Source organism: Misgurnus anguillicaudatus, chromosome 25 (assembly GCF_027580225.2).
Source record: "Misgurnus anguillicaudatus chromosome 25, ASM2758022v2, whole genome shotgun sequence".
Lineage (NCBI taxonomy): Eukaryota > Metazoa > Chordata > Actinopteri > Cypriniformes > Cobitidae > Misgurnus > Misgurnus anguillicaudatus.
This window is the reverse complement of record NC_073361.2, coordinates 27,751,789-27,776,941: the sequence shown is the minus strand read 5'-3', so window position 1 is coordinate 27,776,941 and position 25,153 is coordinate 27,751,789. Positions and strand designations below refer to the sequence as shown.

At 37.9% G+C, this 25,153-nt stretch overlaps 3 protein-coding genes across 3 annotated transcripts; 1 reads left to right on the top strand and 2 right to left on the bottom strand.

Moving 5' to 3' along the window:
• Window positions 1–1,967: 1,967 nt before the first annotated feature.
• Window positions 1,968–10,912, bottom strand: pks1 (polyketide synthase 1). The gene is made up of 6 exons (XM_055181816.2): window positions 10,386–10,912; window positions 10,145–10,298; window positions 9,885–10,045; window positions 9,488–9,691; window positions 7,769–7,950; window positions 1,968–7,657 (listed from the first exon to the last, which is right to left on the bottom strand). The coding sequence occupies exons 1-6, from the start codon at window positions 10,432–10,434 to the stop codon at window positions 2,120–2,122; spliced, it is 6,288 nt and encodes a 2,095-aa protein (XP_055037791.2). The 5' UTR covers window positions 10,435–10,912; the 3' UTR covers window positions 1,968–2,119.
• Window positions 10,913–11,033: 121 nt separating this feature from the next.
• yme1l1a (YME1-like 1a) lies at window positions 11,034–21,156 on the bottom strand. Its single transcript, XM_073864200.1, has 18 exons — window positions 20,962–21,156; window positions 20,127–20,258; window positions 19,812–19,995; window positions 19,489–19,590; window positions 19,287–19,390; window positions 18,826–18,973; window positions 18,631–18,738; window positions 18,016–18,189; window positions 17,675–17,827; window positions 16,567–16,699; window positions 16,422–16,484; window positions 16,180–16,292; window positions 14,462–14,617; window positions 14,222–14,370; window positions 13,751–13,880; window positions 13,583–13,656; window positions 12,073–12,159; window positions 11,034–11,992 (listed from the first exon to the last, which is right to left on the bottom strand). Exons 1-18 carry the CDS (start codon window positions 20,992–20,994, stop codon window positions 11,849–11,851), a joined length of 2,187 nt encoding a protein of 728 aa, XP_073720301.1. The 5' UTR covers window positions 20,995–21,156; the 3' UTR covers window positions 11,034–11,848.
• A 1,481-nt stretch (window positions 21,157–22,637) lies between these two features.
• Window positions 22,638–24,010, top strand: eif1b (eukaryotic translation initiation factor 1B). The gene is made up of 4 exons (XM_055181818.2): window positions 22,638–22,808; window positions 23,247–23,410; window positions 23,495–23,596; window positions 23,679–24,010. Exons 1-4 carry the CDS (start codon window positions 22,778–22,780, stop codon window positions 23,721–23,723), a joined length of 342 nt encoding a protein of 113 aa, XP_055037793.1. The 5' UTR covers window positions 22,638–22,777; the 3' UTR covers window positions 23,724–24,010.
• Window positions 24,011–25,153: the final 1,143 nt, after the last annotated feature.

The window sequence follows — 25,153 nt, the reverse complement described above, 5'->3', positions numbered from 1 at the left end:
ACCAACATCGCATCGAGCGCCCTCGAAAAAAGAAGTCACCGGCCGCCACTGGTTGATATTATAAAATACAATGTTTATACAGTATGCTTACGTTGTTTAATATTTGAAAAGTTTAGTTCAGTTTTTAAAAGGTTTTGTTCCAATAATTAATCTGTACGTTAAAAAAATGTTTGTAAAAACACTCATGTAAGTAATGTACACAGTAAGATAATAATTTATAATCAGTTAGTCACCTTGAAATGGAAGTAGCAATTGCCTTGTTTTCCATATTGTGAAGTATATCCGAGTAAAACGGCTTCTGAAATGAGAAAAAAAATTAGGGCAGGACTTGATTTCATTGGAAGTTGGGCGTTGCTAACAAAATCGAGGCAAATCTGAATGCCAATTTGCAGTCAGTTGTGGAGGATTATAGACCCTTTTACAGCCCACGTGATCAAATAGCCTGCGCGCACATTTCGGCAACTGAAGTGGTGTTAATCCCCATTGGTTCTAACGTGTTAGCAACTCAGAAAGTTTATTAAAACGGTTTCCCAGCATCAACGTGTCTGGTTATTGTGTTTGGTTGCACTAATATATACGTATATATGTATCTGGCCACTTTATATTTGGCCATTTGCTAACGTCTTCTATCCAATCCACTATAGTACACGGATCTGGTAAGTGTGTTGAAAAAGTTGTTAAGTCAACTTTTTAAAATAACTTTCTTTGTCTGTGTTGCTTCACTGCTGATTCTTGCCACACTTCCGTTGCCAAACTGCACGCGCATATGTTGCCATGTCATCATTGTGTACAAACAGTAAAAGGGTCTATTGAAATAAGTCTTTGATAGCCACGCCCCTACGCCATTCCTTATGACAGAAAGTGAAATTAGGTAATTTTGAAAAGGGGACACCATTTCATGGTGACCTTACATAAACATTTCTTTTTTTAAACTTTTCTTTTTAACTTTATTTTATTAAACAAATCACACACATTGTTGTGTATTTGTAAAATTTTTTTATTTGTTTTCTGGTTTGTTTTCTACGTAGAGGCCTATTTTAAACATGACTAAACAAAATCTCAATGATTGTTTTCATTGATACTTTTTTTTTAAAATCAGCCAATAAGTTTATTCCTTCCTTTAAGGGGCTAGTTCACCAAAAAATTTATTTTAATAAATGATGGTAAGCACACAGTTGATTATAACCATTGACTTCCATAGTAGAAAAAACTAAATACGATTGAATTCAATGGGTACCGTCAATGGTGTACTTAATATTGTTTATCAAAATATCTTCTTCATCATTTATCACAATACCTCTAATAGTATTTTTTCCTACTATGGAAGTCATTGGTTACAATCAGCTGTGTTTTTACCATCATTTATCAAAATATCTTCTTTGTGTTCATCAGAAAAACAGAAATTCATACAGGTTTAGAACAACATGAGAATGAGAAAATGTAGACTGAATTTTCATTTTTGGGTGAACTATCCCTTTAAAAAAATACCCCCCCCCCCGCCTCTGTTAGTACTTATTTCCTCACACAGCTCATGAAAAGAAGATTGTCTATATAAGGATTAGCAAAACTGCTTAGTTATTTAAAACAATTTTGTGTGATATTTACATTTACACTTTGAATAGCAGCAAATTGTTGGTTTTAATTCTTAGTCAAACTATTCTCTGTTAACTTCTTGTAGTTTCCATGAGTCTATAGGTGTGTTTGACCTTATGTGTCACCACAAGAACTGACAGACAAATGAAATACGGAATCACACTACACATTGTAGTACTTAGATGGCATCCCCCTGTCGGTTCTTGTGGCACAGAGTGAAGTTAAAGAACACAACTTATTGTTGCATATAATATACTTTAGCATGAGTACCCCAATAGATTTACACATTTTGCAGAAAAGTGACCTCACCCTTGATACCATGGTAGTACAGAGGGCAAGAAAAGCATGAAATAATCAGAAAGGATGAATGAAAATGAATCAATAAAATGTTTTACTTTTTGATGTGTAGTTAACAAATCTTCCACATAATCAAACTTACAACAAAACAATGCTGCATTTTTACAAGAGGTTTATCTTTACACGAAAATGTACTGCACTATGTACAATGTTGTTATAAGGTAAATAATTACAGGAGCACATCTACATCACCATCCTCAACATTACTCTGTTTAATGAGTGCAGTCAGTGAGGACAGGGTACTGGTTGGATCAAGTATAGCAACAAGAGGAATATTCACTCCTATATCCTGAAACAAGCGATTTTGCATTGTCATGGCCAACATTGAGTCCATTCCCAGTGTCATGAGAGATGTTTCATCACGAACGTCATCAGTATCTACACCGCAGATTTCAGACAGAATTCTTCGAATGGAGTCGATTGCTGATGATCGAACATCTACCCTGGAATCCTCAAGAGTTTCATTTTTCAGTCCTTCCTCGACTAAAGCAGATAGGCGAAAATTTAGAGATGCATTCTGGGAAAGGACGTGGTTCTTTAGGTTCCTGAAACTGAATTTGCAAATCACCTGCTGGGTATTGTTAGTTAATAGGCATTGCTCTAGTGCTTTATGGATCTCCGAAACATCCATGGTTATGAGTCCTTTTGTTGCCAGAAATTGTTGAAAGTTTTCCTTGTGCATTAGCAGGCCCAGTTTAAGTGGTCCCCAATTTATGGATTGCCCTGCAAGTCCAATGTTGCGTCTGTAGTGACAAAAACTGTCCAGGAAAGAGTTAGCTGCCGCATAATTGGCCTGTGCTGCATTTCCAATGAAGGATGAGATTGAAGAATAGCACACAAAATAATCAAGTTTTGGGCTGTTCAGAGTTGCATGGTGAAGATTCAATGCACCACAGACTTTAGGTTGCAGGACTTTATGGAAAAGAGACCGATCAAGGCTTTCCAGTAACCCGTCGTGAAGCACAGCAGCACTGTGAAACACCCCTCTGATTGGACAAGAGGAAAAATGTTGTCCAATCACAGTAATGGCTTCCATAACATGTTCGGACACAGAGACGTCACATTGAAGATTCAGAATTCTTACCCCATATCTTCTCTGGAGAGCGCTTATGTTCTCCTGTATCTTTTCAGATGCTGCACTCCGTGAAAGTGTAACAATGCATCCCCCACCTCTTTGGGCAATAAACTTAACCGTTTCAAAACCCAAACCAGAGAGACCACCTGAGACAATGTATACACCCACTTTTGAGAACATCTGCTTTGATCTTGGAAGCAAACGGATGGCTGACATCTTGTTTGTAGAATTATCACTCCCCAAAGCTATCAAGTCCAGAGTTCGTGCACTGAAATAGGATCCAGAATGCTCTGCAGATTCTGGAATCATACTTTCAGAGGATTCTTTTTGAAATGTGCTGGTCTGTATTGATGGCCATGCTCTTTGCAAATGCATTCCTGTTAACCATTTCTGTATGAGAGCTCCATACATCTTAAGACGTGACTTCTGAAAGATTGTAGACATCTCGAGAGTCTGCAAGCAAGTTGTCTCACTGTCCCTGTGAATTACATCCAATGAAGAGCAAAGTGTCTGCCTGTGGTCACACACTACAACAATGTTATTTGATTTGGCAACACTGAAGATCTCTGAGAGGTGTGAGAGGTCATATGGAGGAAGAATGACCAAAAGATGGCACTGCTTTACATTGTGGGATAATTCACTTAGCTCAGTCTCCATGAAAACACTCCAGCCTGATTTATTTGCTGTAAGCATCAATAGCTTAACCAAAGCAGAGTCACTAACAGTGGATAAGATGCCCAATTTCTGCTGTTGTTTGGACTTGGGTATTGCACATTGTAAGATCTCCCAGATTAAGACAATGTACGAGACACATGGAACATCCTTTAGAAATGGTAGACTTTTTACTTTAAAGCAAACAGCTTCTGGGAGGACAACTTTGGAAGTGGCTTTTACAGGATAACAACAGATAACATGATCTCCCACTTTAAGTTTGCTGACATCCTTACCCACTGCAGTAATAGTCCCGCTGAAGTCAAGTGCCAGGAGGCTGTGGTTATGAGTTGTGTACTTGTTCCAGTACATTGTTCGACCAAAGTGTAGTTCTGATGTACTAACTGGAAAATAGTCAGATGAATGCAAACATATTTTGTCGAGCTGAACCTCAACGCTTTTACTCTCAACAGCACCAACTGATGCGTCTAAGGGCAGAGCGGATAAGCCTGTCACTTTGTATGGATCGGCGATCTGCAAAGTAAATTCCTGGAACTGCAAGGGTTTTAATTCAACCTCTGCTTTGCTGACTGTGGTAATGGGAGTTCGAGTTATCATATTGGAGTAAACCTTTCCATTGACAATCAAGACCTCTGGACACTCGTAACTCTTGTATGAGTACAGCACATGAGCTAATGCCTCTATGTCCTCTCTTGAGACTGATGAAAGATCAATTAACTGGAAAGAAATGTCTGACAGCTCAGCAGCACATGCCCTTGTCATGCCTGAAAACACAAACCCAGGATTTATCTTATCAGCTGTCCCTTCTGCTGATCTGTATGTTATGACACGAATCGAGCAAGCATGTTTGTACCGTCTCATAGACAAAACAACTTGACGGTAAAGTTCACAGTTGTCTGACAAGCTGTCTAGAATGTCCTGTGTTTTGAAGTGACAAACACTCTGCACACCCCAGATAAACAGCACTTCATTTAGATCTGCATCTAGCGTGCTCAAAAGAGACTGCAAGTTTGGGATGTCTAAGCTGGAGCGTTCTGTTAAATCAGGTGGGGGCACAAACACTGATTCTGGGTGCAAGCATGGCTTCAAACTTCTTGCTATCCCCAAGGTGTCCTCAAAAACCAAAGCCTTGATTCTGGGTGAAAAACTCCTTTCAGCGTCAACTGCTATCCTTTGGTTATGAAAGAAACATGATTCCCTGATATGTGCATGGTTTTCCAGAAAATGAATTCTTACGCCTTTAAGCTCAATTAAGACGTGTCCATCTTTGTCAGTGAAACAACCACAAACCTCCAGGTAGTCTGACATATCTTTGGTTTGTCTCATATACATGAGCATCTCTTTATGTGGAGGTGCAGATATAACCATGCCACCAATTGCTGAAGGAAATCCAGACCTGATTGTGCTAGACGTTAATGTTAGCACTGAGGACATTTGCAAGAATAAATCCAAGACCACTGGGTGTAAGCAATACTCATAGAGATGGTTGAGTAATTCCTCTGGAATCCTGATGCTGGTGATTGCCTCCTTAAATTCTTTTCCATATCGAATGTCACCCAGCTGTTTGAAGTTAGGCCCGTACTCAAATCCTACCTCATTAAGTGTCTTGTACACATCGTTGCTTTTAATGACTGATGGACATCTCTTCAACACTGTGTTCAGGTGAATGGTTCGATGTTCTATCATGGCAGGTCCTCTTGAATGGATAATATCACCTGATGCATGTACAGTATTTGTGGATTGTATCTGAAATGAGGTTTTGTCTGCGGTTGTCTCAAGTGTCACTGTAAGAGGAGGACAGCTGTTGGATAGAACAAACAAACTTTCAAAATTGATTGAGAGCTGTAATGAAGAAAGAGGCATTTTTGGCACAGCTGTTTCCATTACAGATGCAAAAGCCAGTTCAACATATAAAGCCCCTGGGGCAATGGCTATACCATTGTTCTTGTGTTCCCAAAGGTAGGAGGTAGTACCTGGTGACAGGTTGCACTTGACCACTTTGCTGTCATGTTTACTTGGGCGTATAAGTGGATTTGGACAGTGTGATATTATCTCATTACCCCTTCTTACATCCTCAAAATACACCTCATTCTTCAGACACTCAAACTGATACCTTGGGATGTACATGGGCTCCGTTTCAAACCCCTTGTAAAACTGGTTCCAGTTCACATTGACCCCTAGCTCAAACAGTTTTGATACAGTAGTGAGCATAGTCTCATGATCTTTATCTGGCTGTGCTGTAGGGAACACTGTGGTGTCATTTCCCAGGATCTCCATGATGTTTCTCTGCAGAGCTCGCCTTGGCCCAATTTCCACAAAAACTACGTTCGTCCTGTTGTTGGAAACTGCTTTGATTGCTTGTTCAAATGCAACAGGCTTTCTGATGTTCCTTGCCCAGTATTCACCTGTTACAAAGTCTCCTTCATGACATATCTCTCCAGTTACTGTAGAAACCAGTTCACACACCATTTGATTTTGCGTCAGATACCCAATACTGTCTTTGATCTGGCCCAGTACAGGATCCATCATATGACTATGGTATGCAGCAGGTACATCCAAGACACGAAGAAACAGATTCTTGTTCTTAAATGAAGACTGGATCTTGTGGTGCACATGGTCAACAGCTTCTTTATCACCGGACAGCACACATGACATAGGACTGTTCACAGCAGCTAGACAGATCTTTCCTGTATATGCTGGCAGAACTTTCAAAACGTCTGTGATCGCTATGTTACCAATGACCAGCATCTTTCCACCCATCACTTTGCTCTGCAAAGCGCTGCGATAGTATATGACCTTCACTGCATCCTGAAGGGATAGCAGACCAGAGCAATGTGCTGCAGCAACCTCTCCAACGGAGTGTCCGAGAACAACATCTGGTTTGATGCCCCAGTGCTTAAGAAGGTGAGCAATCCCAACCTGAATTGCAAAAAGAAGTGGTTGGACAACATTTGGTTTTGAGAAATCCTCATTGTCATAGTCATTTGTGATTTTTTGAAAAATACTGGTGCATCTGAACTTCTTCAAGTAGTTTTCCACTTCTTTGACCTTGTCCCTAAAGATAGGTTCCTCTTCAAGTAGCTGCTTACACATTCCCCTATACGTAACACCATTCCCACAAAACACAAAAGCCAGCTTTAGGTCTTGCTTAGTTTGAGCTAATGTTTTGTTTCCACTGGATTTGAGTAGAGATTTTAACTCTGACAGTGATTTTGCAGTGAAGACTTTCCTACATTTGTGTCTCTCATGGGTTCTTCTGCAAGCGGTTGTATAAGCGAGAGCTTGTAGATCAACTGTGTCATCTACAGAAATATTCTGGTAAGTGTCAGCTATGCACATTTTAAGCGACTTCTCCGTGGCTGCAGATAGTGGAAGCAGTTTTGAAGACTGAAGAGTCTGCATGTCAGGGGCTGTTGCAGCCACATACTCTTGGATGATGGCATGAGCGTTGGTGCCACCGAACCCAAAACTGTTTAATCCAGCAATCCTTATCCTGGAGCCAGAGTAAGGCCATTTCTCGGCTCTGGTGGGGATTTTAAGATTGAGAGCTTCAGTGTCTATGCTGGAATTATCCGCGGAGTAGAATACAGAGGGGACAATGGTTTCATGCTTCATCATCAGCAGAATTTTTATGAGTCCTGCTACCCCAGCTGCAGATTCTGTATGTCCGATATTACTCTTGACAGAACCGATATATAAAGGCCCAGAGCTTGATGGTCTCGCTTTAGCAATGATTTTTGAGATACTCCCCGCCTCAACTGGATCTCCCACTGGTGTTCCGGTGCCATGAGCTTCTACATATTGGACGTTCGCAAGGTAATTCTCAGAGGTGTAGACGGTGCTCAGTAAATCCTCCTGCTGGCTCATTGAGGGTTTGGTGATAGGTGTAACAGTACGACCGTCTTGGTTTACTGCAGTCTTGCTGACAATACCCCAAATGTGATCAAAATCCTCAAGTGCCTGAAACACAGGAAGAACCAGCTTACTTAAAAAACATTAAAAACCACATTTATATATTTATAAACAATACCCTTATAGTATAATTTTTTTTCACAAAATGAAAATATTAACCTTTTTCAAAGGCTTCAGAAGGACTACACCACATCCTTCTCCTCTGCCATAGCCATCTGCTGTGCGGCAGAATGGTTTGCTTTTGCCCTCAGGTGAGATCATTTTTGCCTTGCTGAGGGCCACAAAGACTCGAGGCTCTATGATACAGCTTACTCCTCCACACAAAGCCATATCACAGTCACCTGGAGATATCAAGTAATATTAAGCATAAAAGAGCTTTTAACAGTAAGTTGCAGAGTTAGGGGCAGATCACACAGAACATGTTTATGGCAGTGGCAGGCGCTTTTTTGAATGGCTTTCTATGGGCAGTAAACATTATGCGCATTGTTTATTGGTGCCGAACGGCTCACATTTTGCCCACCTTCCGCGTCACACATTTTTGCAGGAGCTATCTGAAAAGAAAAGCGCCCGAAGTCATTAACTTTTTTTCTGTTGTACAATCGAATGAGGGGAGAGGCGGGTCCATGTTGTGTTGAAAGAAGTTTATAGTTGCTTGGAACAACCGGGGACGGCACTTACTCACAATCTCCGGCTTGTTTGTGCATCTTTCACCCTTGATCAAGGTCAGAGCAAGCACCCACTTTTTAAAGTTTCTGCTAATGACATGAAAATGCACTGCACTGCACTGCTCTTTTTTTTAAAGTTTTAAGCGTTTAAAGAGTAACTAAACCCTAATCCAACTTTTTTTTGTTACTGATCTGTAAGAATGATGCTTTATTAGTGCTGTTCATTGATTTTAGTAAGTTTTTTGACATTTGGATATAAAGTGTTTCAATACTACAATATATGGTGTAAAAACGTCTGAGTGCTGCCCTCTTCAGGTTGAACGGTGGCTACTGCATTTGAATTTTCCTATTGGAGGTTGGGTCCAAAAAATGACTCGTGACGTAAGCAGGTTCAAGCTTACCACGCCCTTGTTACGATCTCACCACATACTTAGTTCGTCCCCTCTATCTCTGTTGGGATCTGCCCACTTTTCTTGCATTTTTCAAATATTGCCAGTGGGTGGAGTCAGGCTCTGACCAGGGGTTTAGTTACGCTTTAAACATGTTTGGTGTGATTGGCCCCTAACCAAACTTTTAGCCACACTAAAAATGTATACTGTTTGTCTTCATCATGACCAGTGTTGGGGGTAACCCATTACAAGTAACGTGCATTATATAAAAATATTACTTTTCTGAAGTAACGAGTAAAGTAACACATTACTTTTTAAATGTACACATTGATATTTGAGTTACTTTTCCAAAAAAGTAACGCAAGTTACTTTTTCAAAAAAGTAATGCAAGTTACTTTTTTAGTTTAATTAATTTGATTAAACATTTTTTACTGAATTAAACTAAACGTAGTTACATTACGCACTCTATGCGTACACGCCTGTGTGGGAACAGTTTAAGTCAGAAACTGAGATGGCAGACCAGAGCTCAACATTTTTGTGATGAAATATGACATTTCTGAATGGAGAACTTTTCAGTCATAAAAGCACCTGCGAGGCCTGAAAGAGATCAAGCCTCAGCCAATAAAAAGTAACGCAAAAGTAACTAAAAAGTAACGTAAGCATTACTTTCCGTGAAAAGTAAGTAACTATGTAACACAATTAGTTACTTTTTTTGGGAGTAACTTAATATTGTAATGCATTTCTTTTAAAAGTAACTTTCCCCAACACTGATCATGACATTTGGACATTATTAAGTATATAAATACATTTGTGGCTGGCATTACCTTGTCTGATGGCTTGACAAGCCAAGTGAAGAGCCACTAGGGATGAAGAACATGCACTGTCAATAGCAAAGGAGGGTCCGGTCAGGTTAAAAGTGTAAGAGATTCGGTTGGCAGCTATACTCATGGCAGTTCCAGTGCCATTGTAGTGGGTTATCGAGCTGGGACTGTTGTTCAGAAGGGTCTCATAATCCCTGTTCATAAGTCCTAAAACAATACAGAGCATATAGTATCAAAAAACAAACTCGGCACACTCTCCACAGTCACATTTACAATGACTTTACTATTATTCTGCTAAAATGTTTTTTCTGTAATAATGCGAAGTTGTAAAAAGTGCTAGAAGTAAAATGCATTTTCTTGCATGAATTGTAAAAAGTGCAATAAAACCCAATTTGATTACCAATGTAAACTCCTGTTTTGGTTCCGCTCACTTTTTCCAATGGTATCCCAGCATCCTCTAAAGCTCGGTAAGCACACTGCAGCAACAGCTTCTGCTGAGGGTCCATGTAATTCGCTTCAGCCTCATTTATACCAAAGAACTTGTGATCAAATTCGTTGAATCTGCAAAAAACAAGTAACCCAAAATGAATCCTGATTTTTTTAATTTAGGAATTAGTATGTTTCTCAAATGCTTTGCTATAAACTGATCAATAAACTTACTCTTCAATGAGAGCAGCTTCAGTCGTCTGTGTTTTTCCAGGTTGGTTCTCATCAGGATGAAACCACTCCGACTTGTTAAACCTCTCATCTGGGATCTCCACAACGCAGTTCCTACCCTCCACAAGAACTTTCCAGAAATTATCAACACCCTCACCTGTCAAAGTAACAAATCCCTGTTGTTCGCTTTAACGTGATATTTACAAATATATGTAAAACGATATAATTATCTAAGCAAGTTTACCTCCTGGGAAATTACATCCAATGCCAATGACAGCAATATCTTCATCCATTTTGTCAATTATTTTCAATGATCATATTTTGAAAAAGTTAAATAGCAAAATACAAGAAACAATGAAAGCATATCTGAGGTTTGTTCAGCTCATGGTTGCGACTAGTATTATCTGAAGAGCGTCGAGGTGCTTTTAAAGCCTTTCATGGCTGCAAACCAATGAGAAAGCACATTTTTTTAACAAAGGATGCAATTCTTTGTGTGTGTAACCAATAATTGAGATGGTTTGAAACAAAAACCTGTAATTGAAGGCTTGAGTTGAGATGTAAAACATTGCTTCGGTTTCCTTCAGCGAACACAACAAAGCTTTGTCTCAGAGATATTGGGATGACTGTCTAAATTCATGATAGATTTTAATTGGCTTTCCTGAAGATGTATAGTAAATGAAACCAGAATCGGTTTGTGGACCACCAACTTGAAATAAGATAACTGATAATTTTCCCAGTTTACTTTATCTGATACCAGTAATTATCAGACTGGAGTAGTTTTATTTTAGTGGTCTTTGAAACGGATACACCGAATTAAACCAAATGCTTTTTCTATTTAAGTTATTAACGTGATTTCGCTTTACATTCTTACATTTAGAAATGAAGCACAATGGATTTTTCAATAAGCTTTATTTAATTGTATTTAAATTGTATCATTCATGACTGGGATAAATAGATCTGAACATAACATTAATTTCAAAACAAAGTACATTAATAGGGTTTTAATCACACAAACACGCATTTATACAGCAGTCATCTGAGCCGTTTAAAAACTTGCACAGAAAACTGTGATGGGACAGCGGCAGATAACTTTCAACCACATTTGGAACAGGATATTCAAATAAATAACTTACAGTTCTGAAAAAATACAGTTTTGCATTCAGCCAACCACTTCAATTTACATATACAGATATAAATTTACTGTATATGTGAAAAAAATAATACTGAAGTCACGTTCGGAATCGGTTTGTGTCAAACGTTGCATGAAAAACTAAAGGATCTGTATGTTTTTGAGACTTCTTAATAGCAGTCGCCCACTTTAGCATTTGATCTGAAAATGCACCCTTATACAAGTTAATATGTTTACATTGTATCTGATGATTTGATAAAACAAAAATTATGAAAATCATTTCAGATCTGATTTCCACGTTAACTTTCTTTTTTATGTTTACTTTCTGGCAACAGATAAAACAAATTCACCGTTTACCTGATCACATAGAGATCACAGCTCAGCTATGCAATACTGCTGGCATCAATTTACAGACTCGGATGAATGAAAAATGTCTGTGAAAGCCATTAACCTGCTTGAATGTAAAATGAAAATATAAAAGGCAGATTGTTAAAAAATCTCTTCAAGAAACTGCCTTATAAGAAAGATGATTATTTACACAAGTGTCTTTTAATGTCTCTTTGAAAGCAAAGATTTCATCATCTGACGTTCAGTGGTCTTCCCTCCAGGATCATCTGAATTTCTTTAGCGTCTAGAGTTTCGTACGTCAGCAGGGCATCAGCCAATAGCTTGTGTTCTTTGCTGTATGTCTTTAGTATGTTTTTTGCTCTTTCATATGAACCCTAAGAGAGAAAAAGAGGAAACTTAATAGCCACAATCATACAATATGAATGCCAAAACTACAACTGAATAAGCAGCGTACCTCTAAAAGCACTCGGATCTCCTGTTCTACAGCGGCTTGGGTCTCTGGGCTCTGGTGTGTCAGGTCACTGTAGGTCATCACTCCCAGCTATGCAAACCAAAAAGATAAGAGTGAACAGCAGCTACAACAGTAATTCAACAAGTAAAGTGTGTTAGTGAATGCAGTTCAGATTTGAGTATGAAGCAAGGAAAAGGATTAGGATGAAACCCAGATTTAAGTTTGGAATGTGAGAACTCGCATAACCTTAATGGCTTTCAGCATGTGGAAGGACTCTATAAGACTGCAAACCACATATAATGGGCAAAGATAAATGTCTGTGTGATATCATTTTAGAATGTAAATTCTTAAATGTAAAGTTTTTTTGGCATTATCACATTACTTATGAATTTGTTCCCCAACAATGGAAAAATATTTTTCTAAAAAGGTCACATTAGGGCTGTCAAAGATTAATCTCGATTAATCGCATACAAAATAAAAGTTTGTGTTTGAATAATGTATTTGTGTTTGCATTGTGTGTAATTATTATGTATATATAAATACATACATATGTACATAAAATATATACATAAATAAAAAAATTCTTAAACTTATATTTTATATATAATATTATATATATCAAAATCTAAAAAACACATATATACACACATGTAAATAGTTCTTAAAAACATACATGCATTTGTGTGTTTATATATACAAAATAGTGCTGGGCAAAGATTAATCGCGATTAATCGCATACAAAATAAAAGTTTTTTTTTTTTTGCATGATATACAATATATATATTAGGGCTGTCATAAGATTAATCGTGATTAATCGCATACAAAATAAAAGTAAATTTTTGCATAATATATGTGTGTGCACTGTGTGTAATTATTAAGTGCTGGGCAAAGATAAATCGCGATTAATCGTATACAAAATAAAAGTACATTTTTGCATAATATACATAATAACACACAGCACACACACACACACACACACACACACACACACACACGTTTCCATGTTTTGTGCGGACATTCCATAGACGTAATGCATTTTATACCATACAAACTGTATATTCTATTCCCCTTACCTACCCCATTCCCTAACCCCAACCATTACAGGAACCCTTCTACTACTTCAAATTTTCAAGAAACATCATTTTGTTTGATTTATAAGCTTGTTTCCTCATGCAAGGTCACAAAAATACTGGTATTCCTATGTTTGTAGGGACAATTGGTCCCCACAACGTGATAATTACCAGGTACACACACACACACACACACATATATACATTTCAGATTTTTTTATTTATATATAATTTATATATAAATATAAATAAAAGAATAAAAATATGCTCTATTTGCGTTAATAAATGCTAATAATTTTTTTTTAAAGGTGAATTATGGGCAAGGCATTCACACTGCAACATCTTCAAAAAGAGCTTTTAAGCCGATAAAGTTTGCGAACAAATGTTTATTAAATGAACCTTTAACATTTGTTTATAAAGTGGGCCTATGACAAAAGCTGTACCTTGTCACTCATGCCGAACCGCGTTACCATCATCTGTGCTATTTTAGTGGCTCCATCAAAATCACTTGATGCCCCTGTTTAAAAAAATGAAAACAGAAGCTTATAATAAAGACAATATCAAGAAAATCAAAGTTGACAGAAGTATCAGCTGTGATCAAGTATCATCACCAGTTGTAACGTTGTCATTTCCAAAGATCAGTTCCTCAGCGACTCTGCCGCCCATACTGACGTCCATCTGAGCCAGGAGCTGGCCCCGGGTCTCGCTCCAGCGATCAGTCTCAGGAAGTAATGACACATGAGAAAGACCAGAAAAACAATGATGGATTTATAATTATTACATTTTTAATAAATATCGTTTTCTATGTAAAGCACTTTAAATGACCTCCGTGTATGAAATGTGCTATACAAATAAAAAGTATTGTGACACAGAAATCACCTTAATTTTATATTACCAAATACAGCCTTCTGGCACATATTACACTTGCCTTAAACATCTTAGTTTATAAAACTAAACCTAAAACATTTGATTGATTGTTTATTATTAGCAATTAGAAAGTTCTCGACTGTGGAGAAACCGAAATAGTCGATATTAATCAATACCATGGGGCTTAAAAAATTGCCCAAGTGATCACTTACATGCCCAAGAGACTGTCCGCGTGGCATGATGGTGGCTTTGTTGATGGGCATGGCGTGTTTGGTGTAATAAGCCACTATAGCGTGTCCGGACTCATGATAGGCTGTGATCGTCTTGTTCTTCTCATCCATCTCCATGCTCCTGCGCTCTGGGCCTTCGCAAACAGACATGGAAGTGTCAGGAAAAAATCTGTTGGTTTACAGCAAAATCCCTAAAATGTCACCCATGAGCCCACAAAATCTCACCCATGAGGATCTTATCCTTTGCAAACTCCAGCTCCTTCATGGTCACCAGCTCCTTCCCATCTACCGCTGCTTTCAGCGCAGCCTGGTTCACCAGGTTCTCCAGGTCTGCTCCAGAAAATCCCACAGTTCCCCTAGCGATGATTTCAGCATCAACAGCTACGAAACACAAATACACACATCACTTTAGGGCTCGACATTAAGGCTTGTCCGCTTGTCCGGGACAAGTGGATTTTTTGTAGGACAAGTGTAAGAGAAAATCAGTTGTCCGACTGGACAAGTTAAATTTCAAACAATGTTACTTCACGTTATGTGCCGTTAACGACAGAGCAGAACACGCAGCGCAAACACCGAGCGGAACATTGAACAGAGAGCGCGGCACGCCGACACACACACACACGTTTACATGTTACTGTTAATAAACAAGCTGCGCGCGCATTAAACCTGATCACCGAACACGAAGGGGCGGGTGTCGCGGGACGACATTGAGTGGAGTGGAGAGTGACGTTTCTTCAGGCTCCGGCGTGACTTCACTGTGTGTCAAAAAAGCAGATTTTCCGTATTTTTGTCTGTATTTTTTCTCTTCTAATGTTCGGTAAAAACACATAATGGGCTTAAAATCTTGTTTAAGAATCTGTTTTATAACGAGAATCTCTCTTTCAGCGCACATATTGTGTGTGCGCCGTGCGACAGCTGATTTGAATCTGACAGAGTTTGTCACTGTACATTAAAAATCCCACACGAACATTACAGAGTAAATGCTAGGTTTAAGATTGATTTTATAACAGATAATCTAGATACATTTATCCTAATAAGTTGTTTTGCTTTAGTGTTTTAAAGTCAGTACAGAAAGTCAGACAATCATTGAAATGTGGGGAAAATGAAGAGAAAGGCAGCAGATATAATAGCATCCTTCTTCAGAAAGAGTAGCAAGAAGCAGCCAAATGAATCTTAGTAAAATACATTTCAGGCCTAAATTCACATGATTTTCTGGTCTCTATAGTTTTTTCAGCAATGGGAGTTATAAATCCTGGTTTCAAAGTAAATTTCAAAAGTTTTATTTGATTAAATAGTTTAAAAAAACATGATGTTGAATTATGACTATAAATTGTATATGTTATTCTCAATTCATTTTAATTAAAATTTAAGTATTGTAGCAATTGTATGTTATACATTATTCTGATTAACACACCTATAATACTTAAAAGTATTTTAAGGTTGGATGATGGAGATTTTATGCGCCACCCCAGAGTAACTGCTGGCCCCTGCCTGGCCACCCCTATGAAAAATCCCTTGCTCCCCCACTGATTAGCAAAACACAAAAAATACATTATATTATAAATCTTTACCCGGACAAGTGACTTTTGTACATGGACAAGTGAAACACAAATTTACTTGTCCGAAGGACAAGTTGCTCAAAAAGTTAATGTCAAGCCCTGAGATAACTGTGTGTGTGTCTAGTCCATGCATATGGTAGATATTTATGAAGACCAGGGGTCACAATGGTCAATCAGATATTTGATAAGGGTTGACTGCCTTGTCTATATTTCTTATTTTTATGGGGCAGGAACCAGGCCAGTACTCAAACTCGGTCACCGAAAGTTGCATGAATCTATTGTGAGAAGGTTTGCAGCTGTATTAAAGGCAACACATTGATTAAACACTCCATGATTGGGGTCTGGTGAACCAATTAATTATACACCCACATAAATCGTTCTTACCAGAATCAACTTTAACTTTTTTGAGGTACCACTGCAGGATCTCAGTGCGGCCCCTTACGTCAGGTATGGGGACAGTGACCTGCATGTCAAATCTGCCTGGTCTAATCAAAGCACTAAAACAGACATAGGAAGACACGGGCATTGGTTATGTACCAGCACAGTTTTTTTAAGAGATTAAAGTTGGATTTTTGGTTTTATGAGATCATCTTTGTAATAATAAACAAAACACTAGAGAAACTTACTTGTCCAAAGCTTCAGCAAAGTTTGTAGCACCAATCACGATGACTCCCTCATTGGGTTTGAACCTGAAATAAAAGAAATTACAAATGAGAACAAAGTAAAAAATACCAAAAAGAGAGTAAATGTAGCAAACAGACGAGGACTGACCCGTCCATCTCGGCCAGCAGCTGGTTGATGGTCTGTCGTGAGTACGGGTGCATTGGGGACTCGATTCTCTTTCCACCCACGCTGTCAAGCTCATCGATAAAAATCACACATGGAGCACAAGCTTTGGCCTCCTCTACATAGAAAATTTACGAAATAAATAGAAAAGTATTTACATATCACAACAGAATGTGATGTTGAAAGCATCAGTTTTAAAGAAATATTCCACTTTTTTTTTTAATAAAAAATCCCAATAATTTACTTGAGGGTGACATAGGGGTGAGTAAATTATTAGGATTTTTTTATGAAAGTGGAATATTCCTTTTACTCTTTTGGCTTTTGCTATTATACTATGTTTAATGCAAGAATAAACGTTCAATATGTAACTCTAAACAGGGTTCCCACACCTTAGTTAACTTTAAATTCAAGGACTTTCCAGGTCCAAATACCCTCAAATTGAAGGACTAAATGTTAGGGACACATTTCAAGTGAGAGAAAGGTAACATCGTGTTACCTTTTAAGATAAATTGTTACAGTTCGCTTTCGAGGGAACTCACGCTGCGTCACTGCGGTAACACTTTGAGGACGCCTCCAATGGTAAGTGCATCTGAATGTGTATATCAAATTCAACCAATGGTGAGGCTTAACGACAAAGATAGGGTGACGCGGGAGCCAGGAAGTATATTGCTATCTGAAATATTGCCAAAGACCGTTACAGGGACGCAGGAAGTATGGCAAGGGAGACGCAGCGTCTCGTTCCCTTCTCAGGGAACAACAGTTACATACGTAACCAGAGACGTTTTCATGTGTCAAACACAACTATGCAAAAAAGCATTTTGGTATGAATCAACATTCGCATACAGAAGATATCAGCATTTAAAGTAGACAGTTTAGCATGTAGGCTTTCAGTTTTATGATATTATCCTACACTACACAGGGAATAATATGGATTTTTCAAGAAAACTTCTTGCATAAAATAGATTCAAGCACTTTCAAAGACCAGTATCTATGTATGTATATTTTCAAAAACTTCCCAGGGCCTTGCATTTTTCCCCCCAGATACACAAACATTCAAGGACCCGTGGGAACCCTAAAAGATGTAAAGACTTACTGAAAAGGTTTCTGATGCGACTCGCTCCAACTCCTACAAACATTTCATCAAATTCAGAACCTGAAGCGTAGAAGAAAGGCACATCTGCTTCCCCTGCAACAGCTTTAGCCAATAGGGTCTTTCCTGTTCCTGGAGGCCCGACCAACAGAACACCTGAAGAAAGATGCATTTCTCATGAACGAAAGCCAATTTGACACAACTATAATCACAAAAGTCCAAAACATAATCACATACAAACACAACAAAACAAAACAAAACTACAAGCCAACACACAACCATAACCACGTACAAACATAAAAACTACTCAAACTAAAACAAAAAAGGAAATTAGGGTATTTTACCTTTGGGAAGTTTACCACCAAGGACTGTGAACTTCTGGGGATTTCGTAAAAATTCAACAACATCCTGAAGTTCATTTTTGGCCTCCTCTGCACCTTTTACATGTTCAAAGGTAAAATTCTTCATCTGCATGGGATCCACTTCTGAATCCAGACCAGAGCTTGTGCGAAAACTAACTGTCAATCCATATCAACACAACAGATCATGAATAACCAGAACATGTAAAACGTTTTAACATAAAAAGCCCTCTGAACTATAATGTATAATCGTTATAAATAGCAATTTCACTTCTAGCTTACCTTATCATTAAAAAAAAGCTACAGTTAACCACAGACTATCAGTCAAAATGTCTAGGGCATACAAACAAACAAAAAATGTACTCACACTGGTTCCCTCAAAAAAAAAAAAATCAAATCAATGGGAATTTTCCTAAGGCTTTTGAAATATTGCAAAAAAAAATAAATAAATAAGTTTGTGTTAAACCTAAATCTTATTTTTAGTGTTTAACCAAAACCCTATTGACTTTAGGCCAAGGGAACCAGAAGTGCTAAAACGCTCATTTCCAAGTTTTGCCTACAAAAATACATCATCCATGCTGAACAAAATGGGAAACAAACCAGCATCAGAAAATGATCCTTTGCCCGAGAATAGCGGACTTCTGGAGAGCCCATAAAGACCAACCAGGAAAAGCACAAATACAAGTAGACGTGTCTTCTTTACAGAATCTGTTAAAAATTTTAAAAAAAAAGTAGTTTTTTACCATTTTTAAATGTCTTCAGGGTTTCGGCTTCAAACAAGCTCAAAAGCTTTACCTTGAGTTCTCTTTGTCAGTGCCTGTGCTTTCATGAAGCCCTCTGTAAAGCCGACTTTAAACGGATCCTGATGAGACTCTGGCACATCCGTGTGTTTTAATACCTGTTCAAGGCTCTCTGCAGTTTGCTTTTCCTTTGTAAGGAAACCCTGAAAGACACAATAAGAAGAGGCCATTATGAAATGTATTGGGGCGGATTACCAGACAGGGCTCAAGTCTAGTCCAAGACTAAAACGCATGCTTGAGCTGTCTTAACTGAAAACAGCTTGCACTGACATATCCAAATATATCAGTGCCATTGCTTTGTCTTAAGATGCACACCAATAAGGATTTTAGCAAGAAACTACTTAAATGTCTTATTTTAACTAAGGCCAAATTCTGTCTTAATTTAAACCCTGTTCAGGAAACCGCCCCTTAATGTCTAAGAGCAGGCCTGCATTACCTACAGCCCTATTCACTAACCTTTATCAGGTTTGGGGTATAATTCTCCGCTTCTATAGGACTGTCCGGCTGCAGATATTTGGTTTTGGATCTCACTGTCCTGAATCCTCTGTTTTGGACCCAAACTAAGCAGGAGAACATGTAAAGATGCATACATCAAAATGTATCAATGCAAGTAACTCTTTATGTTGCGTTAATGTGATGTAATGATTTATTGCATTACACTGCAGATGGTGCAAATCTGTGCAGACTGCATGAAGAGGGCTGGAGCTTTGCCTATAAAATACTGGAGATCCAAGGAGTCCTGTGTGTCTGTGAGGGAACCCTGTGTTAACAAAGCAGAAGATAAAACAAATGACATTACAAGATATACTTGTTAAATGTAACTCAGCTGTTCAAGCATTGCATTAGCAGCTCAATGGTTGTGGATTCGATGATTTTTTTTCTCAGACAAGGTGACAAATGGTTAAGGACACAGACAATCCTGAGCCTGAAATTTCTCAAAACAAGCCTGATATCATTACATTATGTCACAAGTAATCTCACCATATTTGTTTTGGAAGAATGAGGGTGCAGAAATGTGAGATGTTCTCCATGCTGTTAAGGTCTGAGCGGTGCTGGTGATGGATTTCTCATCCGGATCAAAAGAAGGCAGCAGTTTTCTCAAAACATCATGTACGTGACTTAACCTCAGCTCCGATAGACCCAGATCCTTCAGGTTGATTTTGTTCTGTAAAATATTTTTTTGTCAGAAATCCAGGACATTACGTAAGCAGTATGTTCTGACTGCAATTCAAATGCAAATATGAACTCTAGACTATAAAGCAAAATAATGTCATGCTGTTTGTGTCACCGTCGTACCTCATTGTGAAGTAGGTCATGTTCAGATGGAAGGTCTTTATGTAAACTCTGAACTGACGTGCTGACGGCAGAATTGGCTGAACTCTTCAGGTACTGGATCACATTGATAAAATGGGTCAAAGGCACTGTTCCCTAAAATAGAATAGAAAGAACCAATGTTTGGTCTCATTGCATAATAAAAAATGTGCAAATAAAAAATAACAAACCAGTGCATTGTCAGTGAGTTATTTAAGACAATTCAGCAAACTAAACATACACACAATCATTTATAAAAGTCCACATATTCCCTTCTTCCCATCTATTTTTTTTTTTAATAAATAACCAGAATTAAGTTACTATTACTGACCCTACACAGCAATGCCTCTGTTAACCTATAGGTCAACACAATACATAGCATGTAGCAAGAGCTAGGCATAAATATTTGTATACTAAAGAACTAAATAAATGTGATAAAAGACACAACCATAATAGCATTAATAGCATTGAATCTTTATATAAGCTGACAAACCAAAAGTTTAAAGGTCTGATGTAAGCATCAAAATCAGATGATGTAATTTCCTTGGTGACTGCGTAGGTCTATTTTCGATGTATTACACAAATGTCAGAAATACTTAAAAACAGAAAATATAATTGTTTTAGGTCGTTAGTATTATAATGTATTATTATTAGTCATACCTACCTACATCAAAACACAAATCTGTGTCTATTATAAACACACATGCACTTGACAACTACTGCTTTCACGTTTACTATTCTAACATTACTCTTATGTCGTTCGTTTGTTCACTTGAATGGCTGAAAACGCAATACTAAACACAATTAAGTCTATTCGTACCTGTGACTGAAAGGTTGTAGGTACAGAAAACATATTTTCCTCAGATTTGTTTAGTTGAGAGGTCTTCTTGTGTCCCTGTCAGATCCGCAGCTGTGCTCTTGTTCTTGTTTTTTTTTTTTTTTACTGGTGTTGTTAATATCATCGGTAACTCCACCCCGTCATTGCACTGAACACCCAAACGGAGTTGTTAAAATCACCGAACTAATCGATCGTTACGTAGTCTTAACTTCTTCGGCGGTTATTCAGATTCCGAATGAGTTCTCTTGACTGCCACCCACTGGAGAAAAATGCAAGGGGCGGCAACTACTTGTATGATTTTCACTGTATTTGTTTAATGTAGTTTTAATGCTGGCAGCAACATAAAGCACCAGAAACTGATTTTTTAGAAACATTCTATACACAGCTCGTTTCCACGTTGCTTCACAACATTAAAACACAATTTCAATGGGACAAAAATATAATATAATCGATACATTTAGGGTAGATTACTCATTTAATGTTTATTAAAACAAAAATCATTATTTCTTATTTGCAAAGTAAAGCAAGCCCAATTTACCAACAGTGCCCAGTAAACCCTCTAGTTAGGTTCTGACTAGAGGAGATACAGCTACGACCAAATCTCGCGAGATGTTAGGTTTAGGGTTAGGTTTAGCGGTGGGTAGGATTGAAAAACAGCGATTTTGTATAGATATGTTACAGCTGGTTTAGAGAAAGAAAGGTTTCTGGTCCAAGCTCCATGCTACCTGAAGATGGCAGTAATGCACTGTTAAGTGCGGTTGCCAATAAAATGGAAAAGAAGAAGAAGATATGTTACAGCTACGGCCTGAATCCCGTGAAATGTTTAGTTTAGTGTTATGTTTGGGGGTTGGATAGGGATGTTATCAGCGCTCATTTCATTAGATTTTGGCCGTTGCTGTATCCATTCTACCCTTGACAGCATACGCAGCAAACGTCCCACTAATAGCTCTTTGCGTGAGCAAAGCAGCACACATCTATGAACTTTGATTTTTATAGAATAATGCACGACGTTCATATTTACAGTTTAACAATAAAGTCTGACAATGTTACAAAAATTGCATAAATTTGGAACTGTCTTTAATAGCTTTAGCGCTAACAAGTTTTCCACACGTTTAGCTTTACTTCCGGGTTACACAAAGAAGAATGGGGGAGCTAAAATATAATTTTATTTTACCTAAAATGTAAAAAATTTAAATACATTTCAGTACGCATATATCTATTTTAATCCGTACTTCGTGTTTGAATTGTAAATCAAGCAGTCAAAACAACTGATAATTAGAAAAAAAATATGTTATTAGCGTGGATGAAATAAAAGTTATGCACCGAATGTGTAGTTTACGTATCATTCATTTTTTTTTAATTTTATAACCTCAATAAACGCATTATAAAGCGCTGTCATAAAATGTGTTTTTATTTTACTAACAAATAAATAACTGCATAAAACGTTAGAGACAATAAATAAATAAAAAAATCGAATTGTTCACAACTGAGATTTAATTTACATTAAAAAAAATTTAATTGAGATAATTATGCATTTATCGATTTAAAGATAAAACTCTTAAATCAAATGCACCTGGGCGTGTAGTTAAAGTTCTTTGTCCTCGCGCTCTGTGGCGCATTTAAGCACTTCCGCTGTGCTCTCGGCTTCACTGGAGACAGACTGGAAGTTGCGTCAGGCAGATTACAAAAAGCCGCTCCTTGCCTTTCGGGTTTTTTAAGAACAACAACTTACAAGCGTCTCTAAACGGCCCAGTTTGCCGGCATCTTTCATCTGTTACAGTTACCGCAGTAATATCGCATGTCCAATATACAGAACCTCCAGTCTTTTGGTAAGTTGAAACGCCTCGTGCACGAGGTTCTACTTCGGCGAATCTGTTAAGCATTGTACGCATAATCCTTCGATTAGCTGCATAAATTCAACAAAAGAATATATTTTATTCGAGTATAATTACATTTAAGATGAAATGGATGATCAAACTTAAGTACCCTGCCAAAAAAGCGCGTGTAGGAAAATGCGCTAATCAGCACGATGTTTGCATACAGCTAACGTACAATCACGCACACATATATCATGTTAATGGTAACCGTATGCAAACAACGTGTTTTGCATGCTTTTATAAAATAAGTTTGAATCTTGCTCATGCACCCCCACGTGCAACAAAACCGAGCACCCATTGTAGTTAAGTTATGCGTGTTGTGTTTGTTGCTTGCAGTCTTCACTAAGCCCTTTGTTTCCTCTTCTTCAATCAATCCTCAAATTTCTATAGATCCCTTTGCTGATGCAACTAAGGGTGACGACTTGGTTCCGGCCGGGACTGAGGATAAAATCCACATCAGGATACAGCAACGAAACGGGCGTAAGACACTGACCACAGTGCAGGGAATCGCCGATGATTATGATAAAAAGAAGCTGGTGAAGGCCTTTAAAAAGGTATTTCAATTCTGTATCAAATGAAATAAGTTTTCGCACCCTGAATGTTTTTTGGAAGACTAATCTTGGACTTTAACTTCACAGAAATTTGCCTGCAATGGTACAGTGATTGAGCATCCAGAGTATGGAGAGGTGATTCAATTACAAGGTGACCAGCGGAAGAACATTTGTCAGTTTCTGATGGAGGTAACTATCTTTAGTTACTTAAGTATATGAGTAGGTTAAGTGTCTTTAGTAGTTCTGATTGTAAGCATACTTTTCTTTTGAGATTAACATCGTAAAGGAGGAACAGTTGAAGGTTCACGGTTTTTAAAAATGGACCCTTCGGGGCTTTAAGGACTGCACCAGCATGTAGCAATCCAGGCATATTCATAGCATGGTTTTGTGACCATATGCTAGCAAAACTGACCGCAGGGTAACGCTGATATATTTTGCCATCATTCCAATCTCAGATCTTCATGATGACCTCAAGCAGGCCAGCATATCCAGCCTGGTCTGAATTAGACACTGAATCTTTATTGCTGATGCTAGTTAATGTTTTATGGTAGATACTCAATTGCAATATCTTTTTATCAATGACAATAAAAGTGTGTGACTTTGCATGTTTTGTTGTGATTTTTTTATTTAAGCCTTCCAATATAAACATTAAGGTTATTGCGTTTTTTCATTTGCATATTTGTTCTCTAGATTATACAATAAAACCTATGCTAGATGAATAGCTTTGCAAACCCAGTGTGCCTGCCCACAAAGCGTCTTAAATTCCTTATTGCCCATGCCATCCTTTACTTCAAAAGTGATGATTGAGTTTCACAAATGCTTTTTGTATGGTTTCTTAATTCTGTAGTGCAATGCTTCCCAATCCTGGTCCTTGAGGACCCCTTCCCAAAAAGTCTTAGATATCTTATTTAACACACCTAATTTGTTAGGCAGACATGTTTACCATTTTGGAAGGAGGCTAATTTGTTGAATCCGGTGTTTAAAAATAAGGAAACATCTAAAGCTTTTTGGAAGGGGGTCTGTGAGGACCAGGAGTGGGAAGCACTGCTGTAGTGCATTATTGTAAAGAGTTAAAATGTCAAATGCTTCTGGCTGGTGGAACTGTGTGGTTTGGCTTCACGTCAGGGTGGAAAATCCTTTTAAAGCTGTGTCCTGGCTGCCCGGCTGTACTCGCACAGGAGTGTAATCCTCTTTAAAGGGCATGGAATGAGGTTTATAACAAAGATGCCAATCTCACTACTGTGGCTGTATAGGCATTTCAAACACCACCATAGCTGTATAACTTGAAGCAGGGTGCTGGTTTATACAGCCATTTAACCCTTGTTTTTTGAGGTTTTTTGGGAAACTTTAATGTGTAACTGAATAATGCCAAAAACTTTTGGTTTCCAAGACTGCATGTACTTAAAACTAAATGCATTAGATTTTCACATGATATTCGCTGGGTTGTGCCCTTACTATAGAGGTCCACATTTAGCAATTATTTTGATTTGTTATATTTTTTCCACACTGTGTTTTGAGTATGTTTTCCCTGCAAAAAAGTTATCTGCCAAGTTTATAAGATTTAAAGCTTTGATAAATAGCTGGCTGTTACGTTTTAATTGGTTTTCCTTGATGAATTTTAAAGAACAATACACCTAGATAAATAAATGGTCAAACTTTTTCAGGCATGCGGTCATCCTTGTGTACGGTGCATCCCTTTGTGGCTCCCCAAAAGAAAAATTATGATATAAAACCTTCTAAAACTTA